The 12,108-nt window shown below is 39.2% G+C and overlaps 1 protein-coding gene across 2 annotated transcripts in view; it reads right to left on the reverse strand.

Moving 5' to 3' along the window:
- Positions 1-12,108, reverse strand: part of FAF1 (Fas associated factor 1) — a 506,672-nt gene that overhangs the window by 290,859 nt on the left and 203,705 nt on the right. For both annotated transcript variants that reach the window (XM_050802190.1, XM_050802198.1), the window contains 2 exons: positions 6,069-6,160; positions 237-328 (listed from right to left, as the gene is read on the reverse strand). In XM_050802190.1, the coding sequence (XP_050658147.1) occupies positions 237-328; positions 6,069-6,160 (184 nt within the window). The remainder of the gene's footprint in view (positions 1-236; positions 329-6,068; positions 6,161-12,108) is intronic.

Genomic DNA, 12,108 nt, shown 5'->3' on the forward strand with positions numbered 1-12,108 from the left:
TTAATAATTGTACTGGAGTTCTGCTAAATATTTTAAAGTGGTATAAGAAGATTATACCATTAAAACAAACTATCCAGACCAAATTGTTTCAAACCTGATATACTTCATAGTAATTGGTAGGGTCAAGTTTCAACAAGACTTGCATTTGATTTAATTTTGAGGTTAATATACAACTTAAAGCAATTTTAACAACTGAGTTTTTCATTTCAGGTTTCCAGGAAATATAAACAACTTACCCAGAATGACTAGATGATGAAGGTGGTGGCAAATCTGGTGTAAGGACATAAAGACTGTTGTTTTTTGGCAAGTGTAGCGATTTTAGGACCGTCTGAAAAAGAAAAAATAAAGCAAAAAATGAATGTTGATTACTCATTACTGATTTTTCCTACAATTCTTGAAAAATTGTTAATTTTGTAGTTCGATTTTTTCATCTTTTGATAATTTCCTAAATAGGCTAATGCAAACGAACTACTGAATCCAAGTAATCTTATTGCCCATATATATAATATATACATATATTATATATGGGAATATGGTTGTATACCTATATACATTATATGTATACAACATTCAGGTTTATGTTAGTTTATTTTATATATGTATATGTATACATATATGTGTGTATATACATATGTATCTGTGTGTGTACATATATGTGTGTTTATATATGTATATATGTGTATATACACTCATATACATATATAAAATAAACTAGCATAAACCTGAATGTTAATATACAAACTCTTCAGCTCATGAAGCAATACAAATAGATAAGAACACAGTTGGGACTCAATTACTTTTTCACTGAAGTAGTAGATCCTTGCAACTAATATATACTTCGTTTCAGGGTCATCATAGCAAAAATTGGTAATACAGGTTTTCAGAGATCATTAGACCTTGAAAAGATCACTGAGAGCACCTCAAGTCAATGATTTTATAGATGGGAAGCTATATAGCCTAAGAGGTTAAGTAACTTGGATGAGGGCTCTAGTGTTACCTAGATATCTTTTACTCCAGATATCTTTTTTGTTAAAGCTCTCTCTCTCTGGAATTAATAAATTACTATTGGACTACATATGACCTACTATCTTGATAGGCATAGAAAATTTCATTCACTAAATTTCTTTGCAGAAAACTCACATATATTTCAAACTACTAACCGGAAGGTAAAAACTTGCTGAAGTACTTCAAACTTTTCTTGACAGCAATACACACTAAGAAATACATTGTACATCTTTACATCATAAGCCAGGAAATGCACTTATTCAACAGATATTTATTGAGCCACCTACTCTGTACCAAGACTACTCTAGCCACTGAGAATACATTGTACAGAATACAAAATAAGCCAGGAAATGCACTTAGGGAGCTTACATTTATTGAGTAGGAATAAATAAAACAAAGTAACCCTATCCTGGGGAAGTACTACTCTGTACCAGGACTACTCTAGCCACTGAGAATACAGCATTGAACAGAATAGCCTAAAATAAAATTCTCTGATCTTAGGGAGCTTACATTTGAGTAGGAATAAATAAAACAAGTAACCCTGTATAGTTGAATGTTGAAGGTGACAATTTTTTGACTAAAAATAAAGCAGGGAAGGGGGGATAAAGAATGTGGGGTTGGGGAGCTTGGCAATTTTGAACAGGGTGATGAAGGTGGGTCTCACTTGGAGAATGTGACATTTGAGCAAAAACTTAAAGGTGAAGGGAACAAACCATGAGAATATATAAAGAAATAATATATTCCTTCCTGGGGAGGGGCAATCTTAACACAAGCATGGAACATAAGAAACTTATTCTTAACTCCTCCATGAGAGGACCCAGCTTATTAAGTGTGCAGTCTTAATCCAAAGGTATTAAGACTTACTCTTGACTCATACTAGTTATCTGTTAAATGAAAATAAATACATAATTACCCTTATTATATGAAATACACTATGGCATTTCCTATTGTATTATATTTCTCTTTTTTCATTTCTTTCTTCTTCCATTTTTTTGTTTTTGTTTTTGTTTAATGATGTTGACTATAACCCACTCAATTAACTTCTCAATCCACTAATGGTTTATGGTCCATGGTTTGAAAAAAACACTGCATTAGGCAATTACCTGTAACTTTACAATCTGCCAGGAGACATGGATATCCTGAAACTTTATGTCAAATATGTGATATCCTTTTGAAATTGATGAGTTATCTCTATAGAGTTAACATGCAAACATTACAACACACTCACACACAAATTATTTTTCTCTTTTTATCTTTCATTGTTTTACTCTGCGAATTATTGGTAAATGCTTGCCATTTGATCAAGTCATTATTGTTCTTTTCCCATGCCACTATCCAAAGATTTTCTATTAAATCTTTCCCATCAAACCACATATGGCAAGATTAAATAAAATGGATACTTTCCTTAAGTCATTTACTCATGCATTCATCCCATAAACATTTATTTCAGGTGTGTTATGCCAGGTATTAAATATACGATTATGAAAGAAACAGATATGGTCCCTCTATTAATACTGGTGTGATGGAGAATGCTGGAATGGGACCAAATTAGATACAGAAGCCTGTTGGAGAAGGTAACCTTAAGCTGAGACTTGAATTATGAAAAAGAGCCACCCATGTGAAGAATGGGAGGTAAAGCATTCCAGGCAGCTGAATAGCATCTGTCAAAGATGTAAAAAGCTTGAGCCTATTAAAATATTTCAAAAAAGGTTTCTGTGGCTGCAGCATGGAAAGTGAGAGTAAGAAAGGCTCAAGATGATGTTGTAAAGGTGAGAATGGGGTAATACAATACTTTTTAAACTATTGTGAGTAGTCTGAATTTTATTCGAAATGTAACAAAAAAGCTATGTTTTAATGAGAGAGTGATATAATTCAATTTATGTTTTTAAAAGATCACTCTGACTGCTGTGTGGAGAACGCATTGGAAGAAACACTGAAAGGAAGCTGAGACAACAACAATGAAGTAACCATATTGCTCCAGACAAGAGATGGTCATGGCCTGAATTAAGCAGTTGCAATTTAAATACTAAAAAGTGGCCATGGTTGAGATACATTTTAGAGATCGAATCTATAGAATTTACCAAAGGATTAGGTGCTGTAAGAAATGAGAAAAGACGGATGGCCAAATTTTTGGATTCAGTGGTGGCTATAATCGTTCTGCCACTTATTGGGGGAAGATTGGTAGAGATATGGCATAGGAGGGAAAATCAAGAGTTCCATTTTAAACATGTTAAGTTTGAAACACTAATAAGATACACAAGTACAAAAGTCAATTACCAATTTGGATATGTGAATTCAAAAAAGTATGAGCTGGAAATATAAATTTGGAGGCAATCAGAAAATTAATGGCATGGGAATAGCAGAAATCTCCTAGCAAAGACTACATAGAAATAAGTAACTAAGGCTGGGTGCCACGGCTCATGCCTGTAATCTCAGCACTTTGGGAGGTCAAGGCAGGAGGATTGCATGAGCCCAGGAATTCAAGACCAGTCTGGAAAACATAGCAAGACCCTGTCTCTACAAAAATTAAAAAAAAAAAAAAAATTAGCCAGGCGTGGTGGTGCACATCTATAGTCCTAGCAACTTAGAAGGCTGAGGTACAAGGATCACTTGAGTCTAGGAGGTCAAGGCAGCAATGAGCCATGATTGTACCACTGCACTCCAACCTAAGCAACAGGGTGAGAACCCATCTCATAAAAAGAAGAAAGAAGTAAATTAAAGTATTTGTAACCAAGACTGTGTTCAAATTTTGGGGGGATTGGGGGTAGGGGAGACAGACTCTTGCTCTCTCGCCCATGATGGAGTGTAATGGCACAATCTCAGCTCACTGCAACCTCTACCTCCCAGGTTCAAGTGATTCTTGTGCCTCAGCCTCCCGAGCAGCTGGGACTACAGGTGTGCACCACCACGCCCAGCTAATTTTTATATTTTTAATAGAGACAGGGTTTTGTCATGTTGTCCAGGCTGATCTCAGACTCCTGGCCTCAAGTGATCTGTCTGACTCAGCCTCCCAAAGTGTTGGGATTACAGGTATGAGCCACTGCACCCAGCTGACTGATTCATACCCACAGGTTTCTCAATGAATGAATGAATAAATAATATAATTATGAAAACGAATTCATTTTGGTGTTTTCTTTCTGTCAAGGTTGCTGATTTACTCGGTCAGCACTTTTAAAAAGTTTTAATCCATGCATCAATTAGAATGGCCATACAACAGCAGGGGATATCAAACTATGGCCTGGGGGTCAAACCCAGCCTGCTGCCTGTTTTTGTATGGCCTGTGAGTTAAGAATGGTTTTCACTTTTTTTAAGAGTTGGAAAATAAATCAAAAGAGTATTTTATGGCATGTGAAATTACATAAAGTTCAAATTTCTGCATCCATAAACATACTGAAACACAGTTACGCTCAATGTTTCACATATTGTCTATGGCTGCTTTCCCACTAAGAGAGTGGTGATTAAGTAGCTGCATGGCACACAAAGCCTAAAATATTTACTACCTGACTTTGTACAGAAAAAGTTTGCTGACACCTAATACAGCACTTCTAAACTTACCCATATCTTCCCAACCCAAAATTCCTGTAAATATCTCACTGAAATACTCAGAACATCTCCAAATTTCAAGTGAACTCACATATAAGTACTTATAGGCACAATCACTACAAGAAGCCATTCATGAAGAAGAATTGAACCAAAAGTTGAAGTTTTTTTTATTTTTATTTACCTTTTTTTTGAGACAGGGTCTCGCTCTGTTGCCCAGGCTGGAGTGCAGTGCCACGATCTTGGCTCACGGCAGCCTCCACCTCCCAGGTTCAAGCAATTCTCCCACCTCGGTCTCCCGAGTAGCTTGGATTACAGGGGTGCGCAACCACGCCCAGATAATTTTTGCAATTTTAGTAGAGATGGGGTTTTACCATGTTGGCCAGGATGGTCTCGAACTCCTGACCTCAGGTGATTCACTTGCCTTGGCCTCCCAAAGTGATAGGATTATAGGCGTGAGCCACCGCGCCCGGCCAAAAGTTGAAGATTCTAAGTTTATGCCTGGCCATTAAAATGACCCAGTAACAAATGTGAAAACATTCAATAATTATTTCCACTTCAAACATCTAAAACTTGAGAGCTAACTCATTTTTTTTCCTTCTTTCTCCACTCTCTCTGGAAGAAAAAAAAGTGTGTAAGGCCAGGCGCGGTGGCTCACACCTATAATCTCAGCACTTTGGAAGGTCGAGGCAGGCAGATCATGAGGTCAGGAGGGAGTTCAAGACCAGCCTGGCCAACATGGTGAAATCCCATGCCTACTAAAAATGCAAAAATCAGCTGGGCATAGTGGCATGTGCCTGCAGTCCCAGCTACTCGGGAGGCTGAAGCAGAAGAATCGCTTGAATCCTGGAGGCAGAGGTTGCAGTGAGGAAAGATCATGCCACTACACTCCAGTATGGGCAACAAAGCGAGACTCTGTCTCAAAAAAAAGTGTAAAAAATTTTATATCTGAGGTTGCTACTGGGACCCTGAGAATAGCAATTATTTCCTTAAAATTGCAACACTCTCTGCAAATTCTTAAAATATAATTTATCCCATGCACCTGCCACTATCCAAGTCAACAAGGAAAACAACATTCTTATCATTTAAATTCTCAGTTTAAAAAATTTCCTATTATCTTTGTTCCACAATCAATACTTGACATAAATGTATACACTGCATGTGACTTCTTTCAGACCAATATGTAATTGCTCAGAAAATTATTATTCCAGGGCATTCTCTGATACTCTAGGAGGTTTGAAAAAAAGGTAAAGGCTCCCCAAAAAAGGGCCAAACTCCTTTAAAAGTTAGAAATAGGAAAAACATACCATATACTGTTTTCATTTACAAATCTACTCATTTACAATTGTTATTGGTTTATCATGAAATATTTTAGCTTAGAAAACACTACTTGCTGAATCCTTAAACTAAATTACTATTGCCAAATCTACTTCTGCCATATGTAACAACATTAATAAAAACCAATTTTTACGTATCATTTAATCAGTGGCATAACTTAATTTCTATGTAATTAAAAAACTCACACTGTCTTCCACATCTCCCGTCTTCCAGCCTTTTAACAGCATTTTGGACACAGGTATCTGAAGTTCATTTTCTAGAATCTGTTTAATCTCTCCTGTATAAATAACAAGACATCAAATATTACTAACAAAATAACACAGTTAACATTTGTCCATATCCAGAGCTAACACTAATATGTGGCATATAGTGTACAGTCAATCACATTTGTCTGATGAATATTTCTGTATCTATAAAATGGGAAATAATATTATTTATCTTATCTTGCCCTAGGATCTGAGGATGACAAAAGATAGCATACATTAATGAAACTAAAAAATAAAGCTAGGCTAGGTGTGGTTGCTCATGCCTGTAATTCCAGCACTTTGAGAGGCCAAGGTGGGCAGATCACCTGAGGTCGAGAGTTCAAGACCGGTCTGACCAACATGGTGAAATTCTGTTGAAACCCTGTCTCTACTAAAAATACAAAAAAATTAGCCAAGTGTGGTGGCGCACACCTGTAATCCCAGCTATTCAGGAGGCTGAGGCAGGAGAATCACTTGAACCCAGGAGGCAGAGGTTGCAGTGAGCTGAGATCGTTCCACTGCACTCCAGCCTGGGTGACAAGAGAAAAACCCCACCTCAAAAAGTAATAATAAAATAAAATAATAAAGCTAATATACAGATAATAATATATAGGAGACAATTTAAATTGCGTTAAAGAGAAAAGCAACAAGAATTTCAGACAAGAAAAACAATGTTGATATGGTTTGAATTTGTGGCCCTGCTCAAATCTCATGTCAAATTGTAATTCCCAGTGTTGGGGGTGAGGCCTGATGGGAGGTGACTGCATTATGGGGGCTGATTTCCCTCTTCGATGCTGTTCTTGTGGGAGGGTTCTCATGAGATCTGGTTGTTTAAAAGTGTGTGCTACCTTTCCTCTCTCTCTCTTCCTCCTGCTCTGGCCTGCTCCCACTTTGCCTTCTGCCACGAGTAAAAGCTCTCTGGGCCTCCTCAGAAGCAGATGTTGCCATGCTTCCTATAAAGCCTATGGAACAGTGAGCCAATTAAACCCTTTTTCTTTACAAATTGTCCAGTCTCGGGTATTTTTTATAGCAGTGCGAAAACTAACAGAATTGCTACTGAAAAGTAGGGCATTGCTATAAAGATATCTGAAAATGTGGAAGCGTCTCTGGAACTGGGTAATGGGCAGAGGCTGGAAGGGTGTGGAGAGCTCAGAAGACAAGAAGATGAGGGAAAATTAGGAACTTCCTAGAGACTTATCAAATTGTTGTCAACAAAATGCTGACAGTGATATGGACAATGAAGTCCAGGCTGAGGAGATCTCAGATGGAAATAAGGAACTTATTGGGAACTGGAGCAAAGATCACTTTTGTTATGTGTTAGCAAAGAACCTGGTGGCATTGTGCCCCTGCCTAGAGATCTGTGGGACTTTGAAGTTGAGAATGATGACTTAGGATTTAGAGGAAAAAATGTCTAAGGAACAAAGCATTCAAGATGTTGCCTGGCTGCTTCTAGTATCCTATGCTCATACATGTGAGCAAAGAAATGACCTGAAACAAACACATATATATATATTTTTTTTAATTTAATTTTTATTTTTTTGAGACGGAGTTTCATTGTTGTTGCCCAGGCTGGAGTGCAATGGCGTGATCTCAGCTCATCACAACCTCTGCCTCCTGGGTTCAAGCGATTCTCCTGCCTCAGCCTCCTGAGTAGCTGGGATTACAGGCATGCACCACAACACCTCGCTAGTTTTGTATTTTTAGTAGAAATGGGGTTTTTCATGTTAGTCAGGCTGGTCTCAAACTCCCAACCTCAGGTCATCCACCTGCCTTGGCCTCCCAAAGTGCTGGGATTACAGGCATAAGCCACCAAGCCCGGCCAATGAATTATATTTAAAAGGGAGGCAGAGTGTAAAAGTTTGAAAAATTCGTAGCCCAGTTATGTGGTAGAAAAGAAAAGCCCATTTTCAGGGGAGAAATTCAAGCAGGCTGTAGAAATTTGCATAAGTAAAGAGCAGTCAAGTGCTGATAGCTAAACAATGAAGAAAAGGCCTCAAAGGCATTTCAGAGACCTTCATGGCAGCCCCTGCCATCACAGGCCCAGAGGCCTATGAGGTGGGTGAACAACAGGGCCTCACCACCCTGACCACCCTGCGCAGCCTCAGGACACTGCTTCTGCATCCTGGCTGCTCTAACTCCAGCCGTGGCTCAAAGGAACCTGGGTACCGTTTGGGCCGCTGCTTCCATGTGGTGTTAAGCCTGCAGGTGCACAGAATGCAAGAGTTGAGGCATGGCGCCTCCGCATAGATTTCAGATGCTATATGGAAAAGCCTGGATGTCCAGGCAGAAGCCTGCTGCAGGGGCAGAGCCCTCATGGAGAACCTCTACTAGGACAGTGCAGAGAAGAAATGTGAGGTTGGCCCCCCCCCCACACAGAGTCTCCATTTGGGGCACCGCTTGGTGGAGCTGTGAGAAGAGGGCCACCATCATCCAGACCCTGGAATGATAGATCCGCTAAATACCTTGCACCTAGACAAGCTGCAGGCACTCAACACCAGTCCTTGAGAGCAGCCATGGAAGCTGAACCCTTCCAAGCCACAGGGGTGTAGCTGCCCAAGGCCTTGGAAGCCCAACCCTTGCATCACTGTACCCTGGATATGAGACATGCAGTCAAAGCAGATTTGGAACATTAAGATTTAATGACTGCCCTGCTGGGTTTCGAACTTGCACAAGGCCTATAGCCCCATTCTTTTGGCCATTTTCTCCCTTTTGGAATGGGAGTATTTACTCAATGCCTATACCCCCATTGTATCTTGGGAGTAAGTAACCTGCTTTTGATTTTACAGGCTCACAGGTGAAAGGGGCCAGCCTTGTCCCAGATGAGACTTTGGACTTTTGAGCTAATGCCAGAATGAGTTAAGACTTTGGAGGACTGTTGAGAAGGGATGACTGCATTTTGCAAGGTGAGAAGAATATGAGATTTGGGAGGGGCCACAGGTGAAACAATACGGTTTGGATTTGCATCCCCACCCAAATCTCATGTTAAATTATAATCCCAAGTGTTGGCGGTGGAGTCTGGTAGGAGATGACTGAATCATGTGTGACAATTTCCTCCTCTGGTGCTGTTCTTGTGATACAGTTCTCATGAGATCTGGGTGTTTAAAAGTGTGTGCCACCTCCCCTCTCTCTCTCTTCCTCTTGCTCTGGCAATGTGAAGATGCCTGCTCCTGCTTTGCCTTCCGCCATGAGTAAAAGCTCCCTGAAGCCTCCCCAGAAGTAGATGTTGCCATGCTTCCTGTACAGCCTGCAGAAATGTGAACCAATTAAACCTTTCTTCTTTATAAGTTACCCAGTCTCCAGTATTTTCTTATAGCATTGCCAGAACGGACTAATACAAATGTGTTGTATCAAATAGCCAGAGAAGGCTTTGTGAGAGAAATGAGACTTAAATCAAACTTGAAGTACAGTTGGTCTGTGAAGGACAGACAAACCAAAATAATGAAGGATACTCTATACAGTAAAGAAAAATGCCGGGCATGGTGGCTCACGCCTATAATCCCAACACTTTGGGACGCCAAGGCGGGCGGATCACCTGAGGTCAGGAGCTCGAGACCAGCCTGCCCAACATGGCAAAACCCCGTCTCTACTAAAAATACAAAAAATTAGCCGGGCGTGGCGGCGCATGCCTGTAATCCCAGCTACTCAGGAGGCTGAGGTGGGAGAATCGCTTGAACCCGGGAGGCAGAGGCTGCAGTGAGCTGAGATGGTGCCATTGCACCTAGACGACAAGAGTGAAACTCTGTTTCAAAAAAAAAGAAAAATGACTGAAAGGTAAAAAAGCAAAAATAGACAGGATGTTAATGAGAAACAGTGAGAAATCACAATTTTCCCTGTGCCCCACAATTATTTTTCAGGAATCAAATCTACTTATAAATTAATCACCTGATTTCTGGTACTACACTATTTTAAAGATCAGTGAATCAGAATGTACTTATCTTTCATATATCTGCTTATGTTAGGTTGCTGCTAGTCTATAGTTTCAGATTAAAATATAATTCAATTCCATTTATAGTAAGTACATGAATACCAAAAGACTGATTATATTACATATTAAAAGAAGGAAAATAATTCCATGCTGATGAAGAAAAAGAAGAGTAGGGGGAGAACTTATGATATACAAGTTCTATGGGAACACAACTACCAAAGTAAGCAATGCTGCAATACAATTATTCATGGTCTCAATGACACTTTTTAACTTTCCTTAAAAAGATCCCTATGTGAGCACTATGGATAGCGATTACCATAAAAACAATTCTGGTTCAACACTGTAGTTGTGGAAGCAAAAACTTTAACCATTCTCAGCTTCAAAAATGTCACTGCTGACAAAGAATCATTCTGTTTATGAAAAGAGTAGAAAAATAAGTCACAGTTTTTATACCAAACACATATAAACATTGCCTTTTTGCTTGTGGCTGAGGTTGATATTTCTAGAGCTGTACCTGTCTGGAACTGAGCTCATGCATTTGCAAGTCTGTCCAGTGCTCAGAAACCAATCTCCAAGACCTGACACCACCTTCTTAAACTCTTGAAAACACTCTGAGCCTTCAGGCCTTAAAAGAAGTTTCTTAAAGGAAAAACAAGAAGAGATTTTAACTTAAAGTCCCAGTTACTCTTGCAGAAAGCCTGGGTAACACATAAGACAAACAGCCGTTGGTTCCACAGAAAGAAAGGAATAGAAAACAAAGCTGGAATCATGACAGCAACCTGATTTCCTCATATTTTAAAAATTATTCTCTATTGCAAGGTGGCTCATGCCTATAATCCCAGCACTTCTGGAGGCCAAGATAGAAGGACAGCTTGAGCTCAGAAGTTTGAGACCAACTTGAGCAACATAGCAAGACACCACCTCTCAAAAAATTTTTAGTAATTAGCTAGGCATGGTGGTACATGCCTGTAGCCACAGCTGTTCAGGAGGCCGAGGCAGGAGAACTGCTTGAGACCAGGAGATGGAGGCTGCAGTGAGCCATGATCACTGCCACTGGACTCCATCCTTGATGACAGAGTGGGAACCTGTCTCCAAAAAAAAAAAAAAAAAAAAAAAAAGATTCTCAGCCTCAATCTCTTCTTCTCTAAAGTGGAAATAACTGTAGAACCAATACTTCATTGGGTTGCTGTATTAAGTGACGTAATTCATGAAAAATGTTTTACAGAGTGCCTAATACATTCTAAGGAACTAAAAAAATGTTATTTTGAGTTGTATTATTATTATTACAATTAATAAGGTAACATACACATAAGTGCCTAGCATAGTACCTGGGCAGTATAGGTTCTCAAAATACAGTAGTTATTGTTTTTAGGATATCCAAAATAATTCAGGGGAACAAAGTACTAGAATGTAGCAAGTTTCAGAACCAGAATTCCTATTTGTGTCTGCCTAACTCCAAAGATCTTACCACAAGATGGCACTGCCACTGCAGTATCCCACCCTGGGCCACGTTCCTTGAAAAATTGTGCAAACCGGCAGATGTCATCAATAACAAATCACTGAATCCAATAGCATACTTTTGTATTTAAAAAATTAACTTAAGTGCTTGCTTTGGCAGCATATATACTAAAATCGGAACAATACAGAGAAGATTAGCATGAAAAATAAGAATTTAAAACATTAGCTTAATTATGATTTATATACAATAAAATTCACTCGTGAGTTTTGACAAATATATACAGGGTTATAACCACCATACAATCAAGACGAAGAACATTTCCCATAGCACAAAAAGTTTCCTCATACATTCTTAGATCAAAAGCCTACCCCTACCCCACTGATCCTCATTCTCACCCTAAAGATTAGTTTTGTCTGGGTTCCTTTGTCTGGAGTAATGTTTTTGAGATTTATCCTTTTTCTTTCCTTCTTTCTTTTTTTTTTTTTTTCTTTTGAAACAGTCTCTCTCTGTTGCCCAGCCTGGAGTGCAGTGGCGTGATCTCAGCCCACTGCAACCTCCGCCTCCTGGGTTCAAGTGATTCTCCTGCTTCTGCCTCC

The sequence above is a fragment of the Macaca thibetana genome, chromosome 1 (genome assembly GCF_024542745.1).
Source record: "Macaca thibetana thibetana isolate TM-01 chromosome 1, ASM2454274v1, whole genome shotgun sequence".
In the NCBI taxonomy this organism is placed as follows: domain Eukaryota; kingdom Metazoa; phylum Chordata; class Mammalia; order Primates; family Cercopithecidae; genus Macaca; species Macaca thibetana.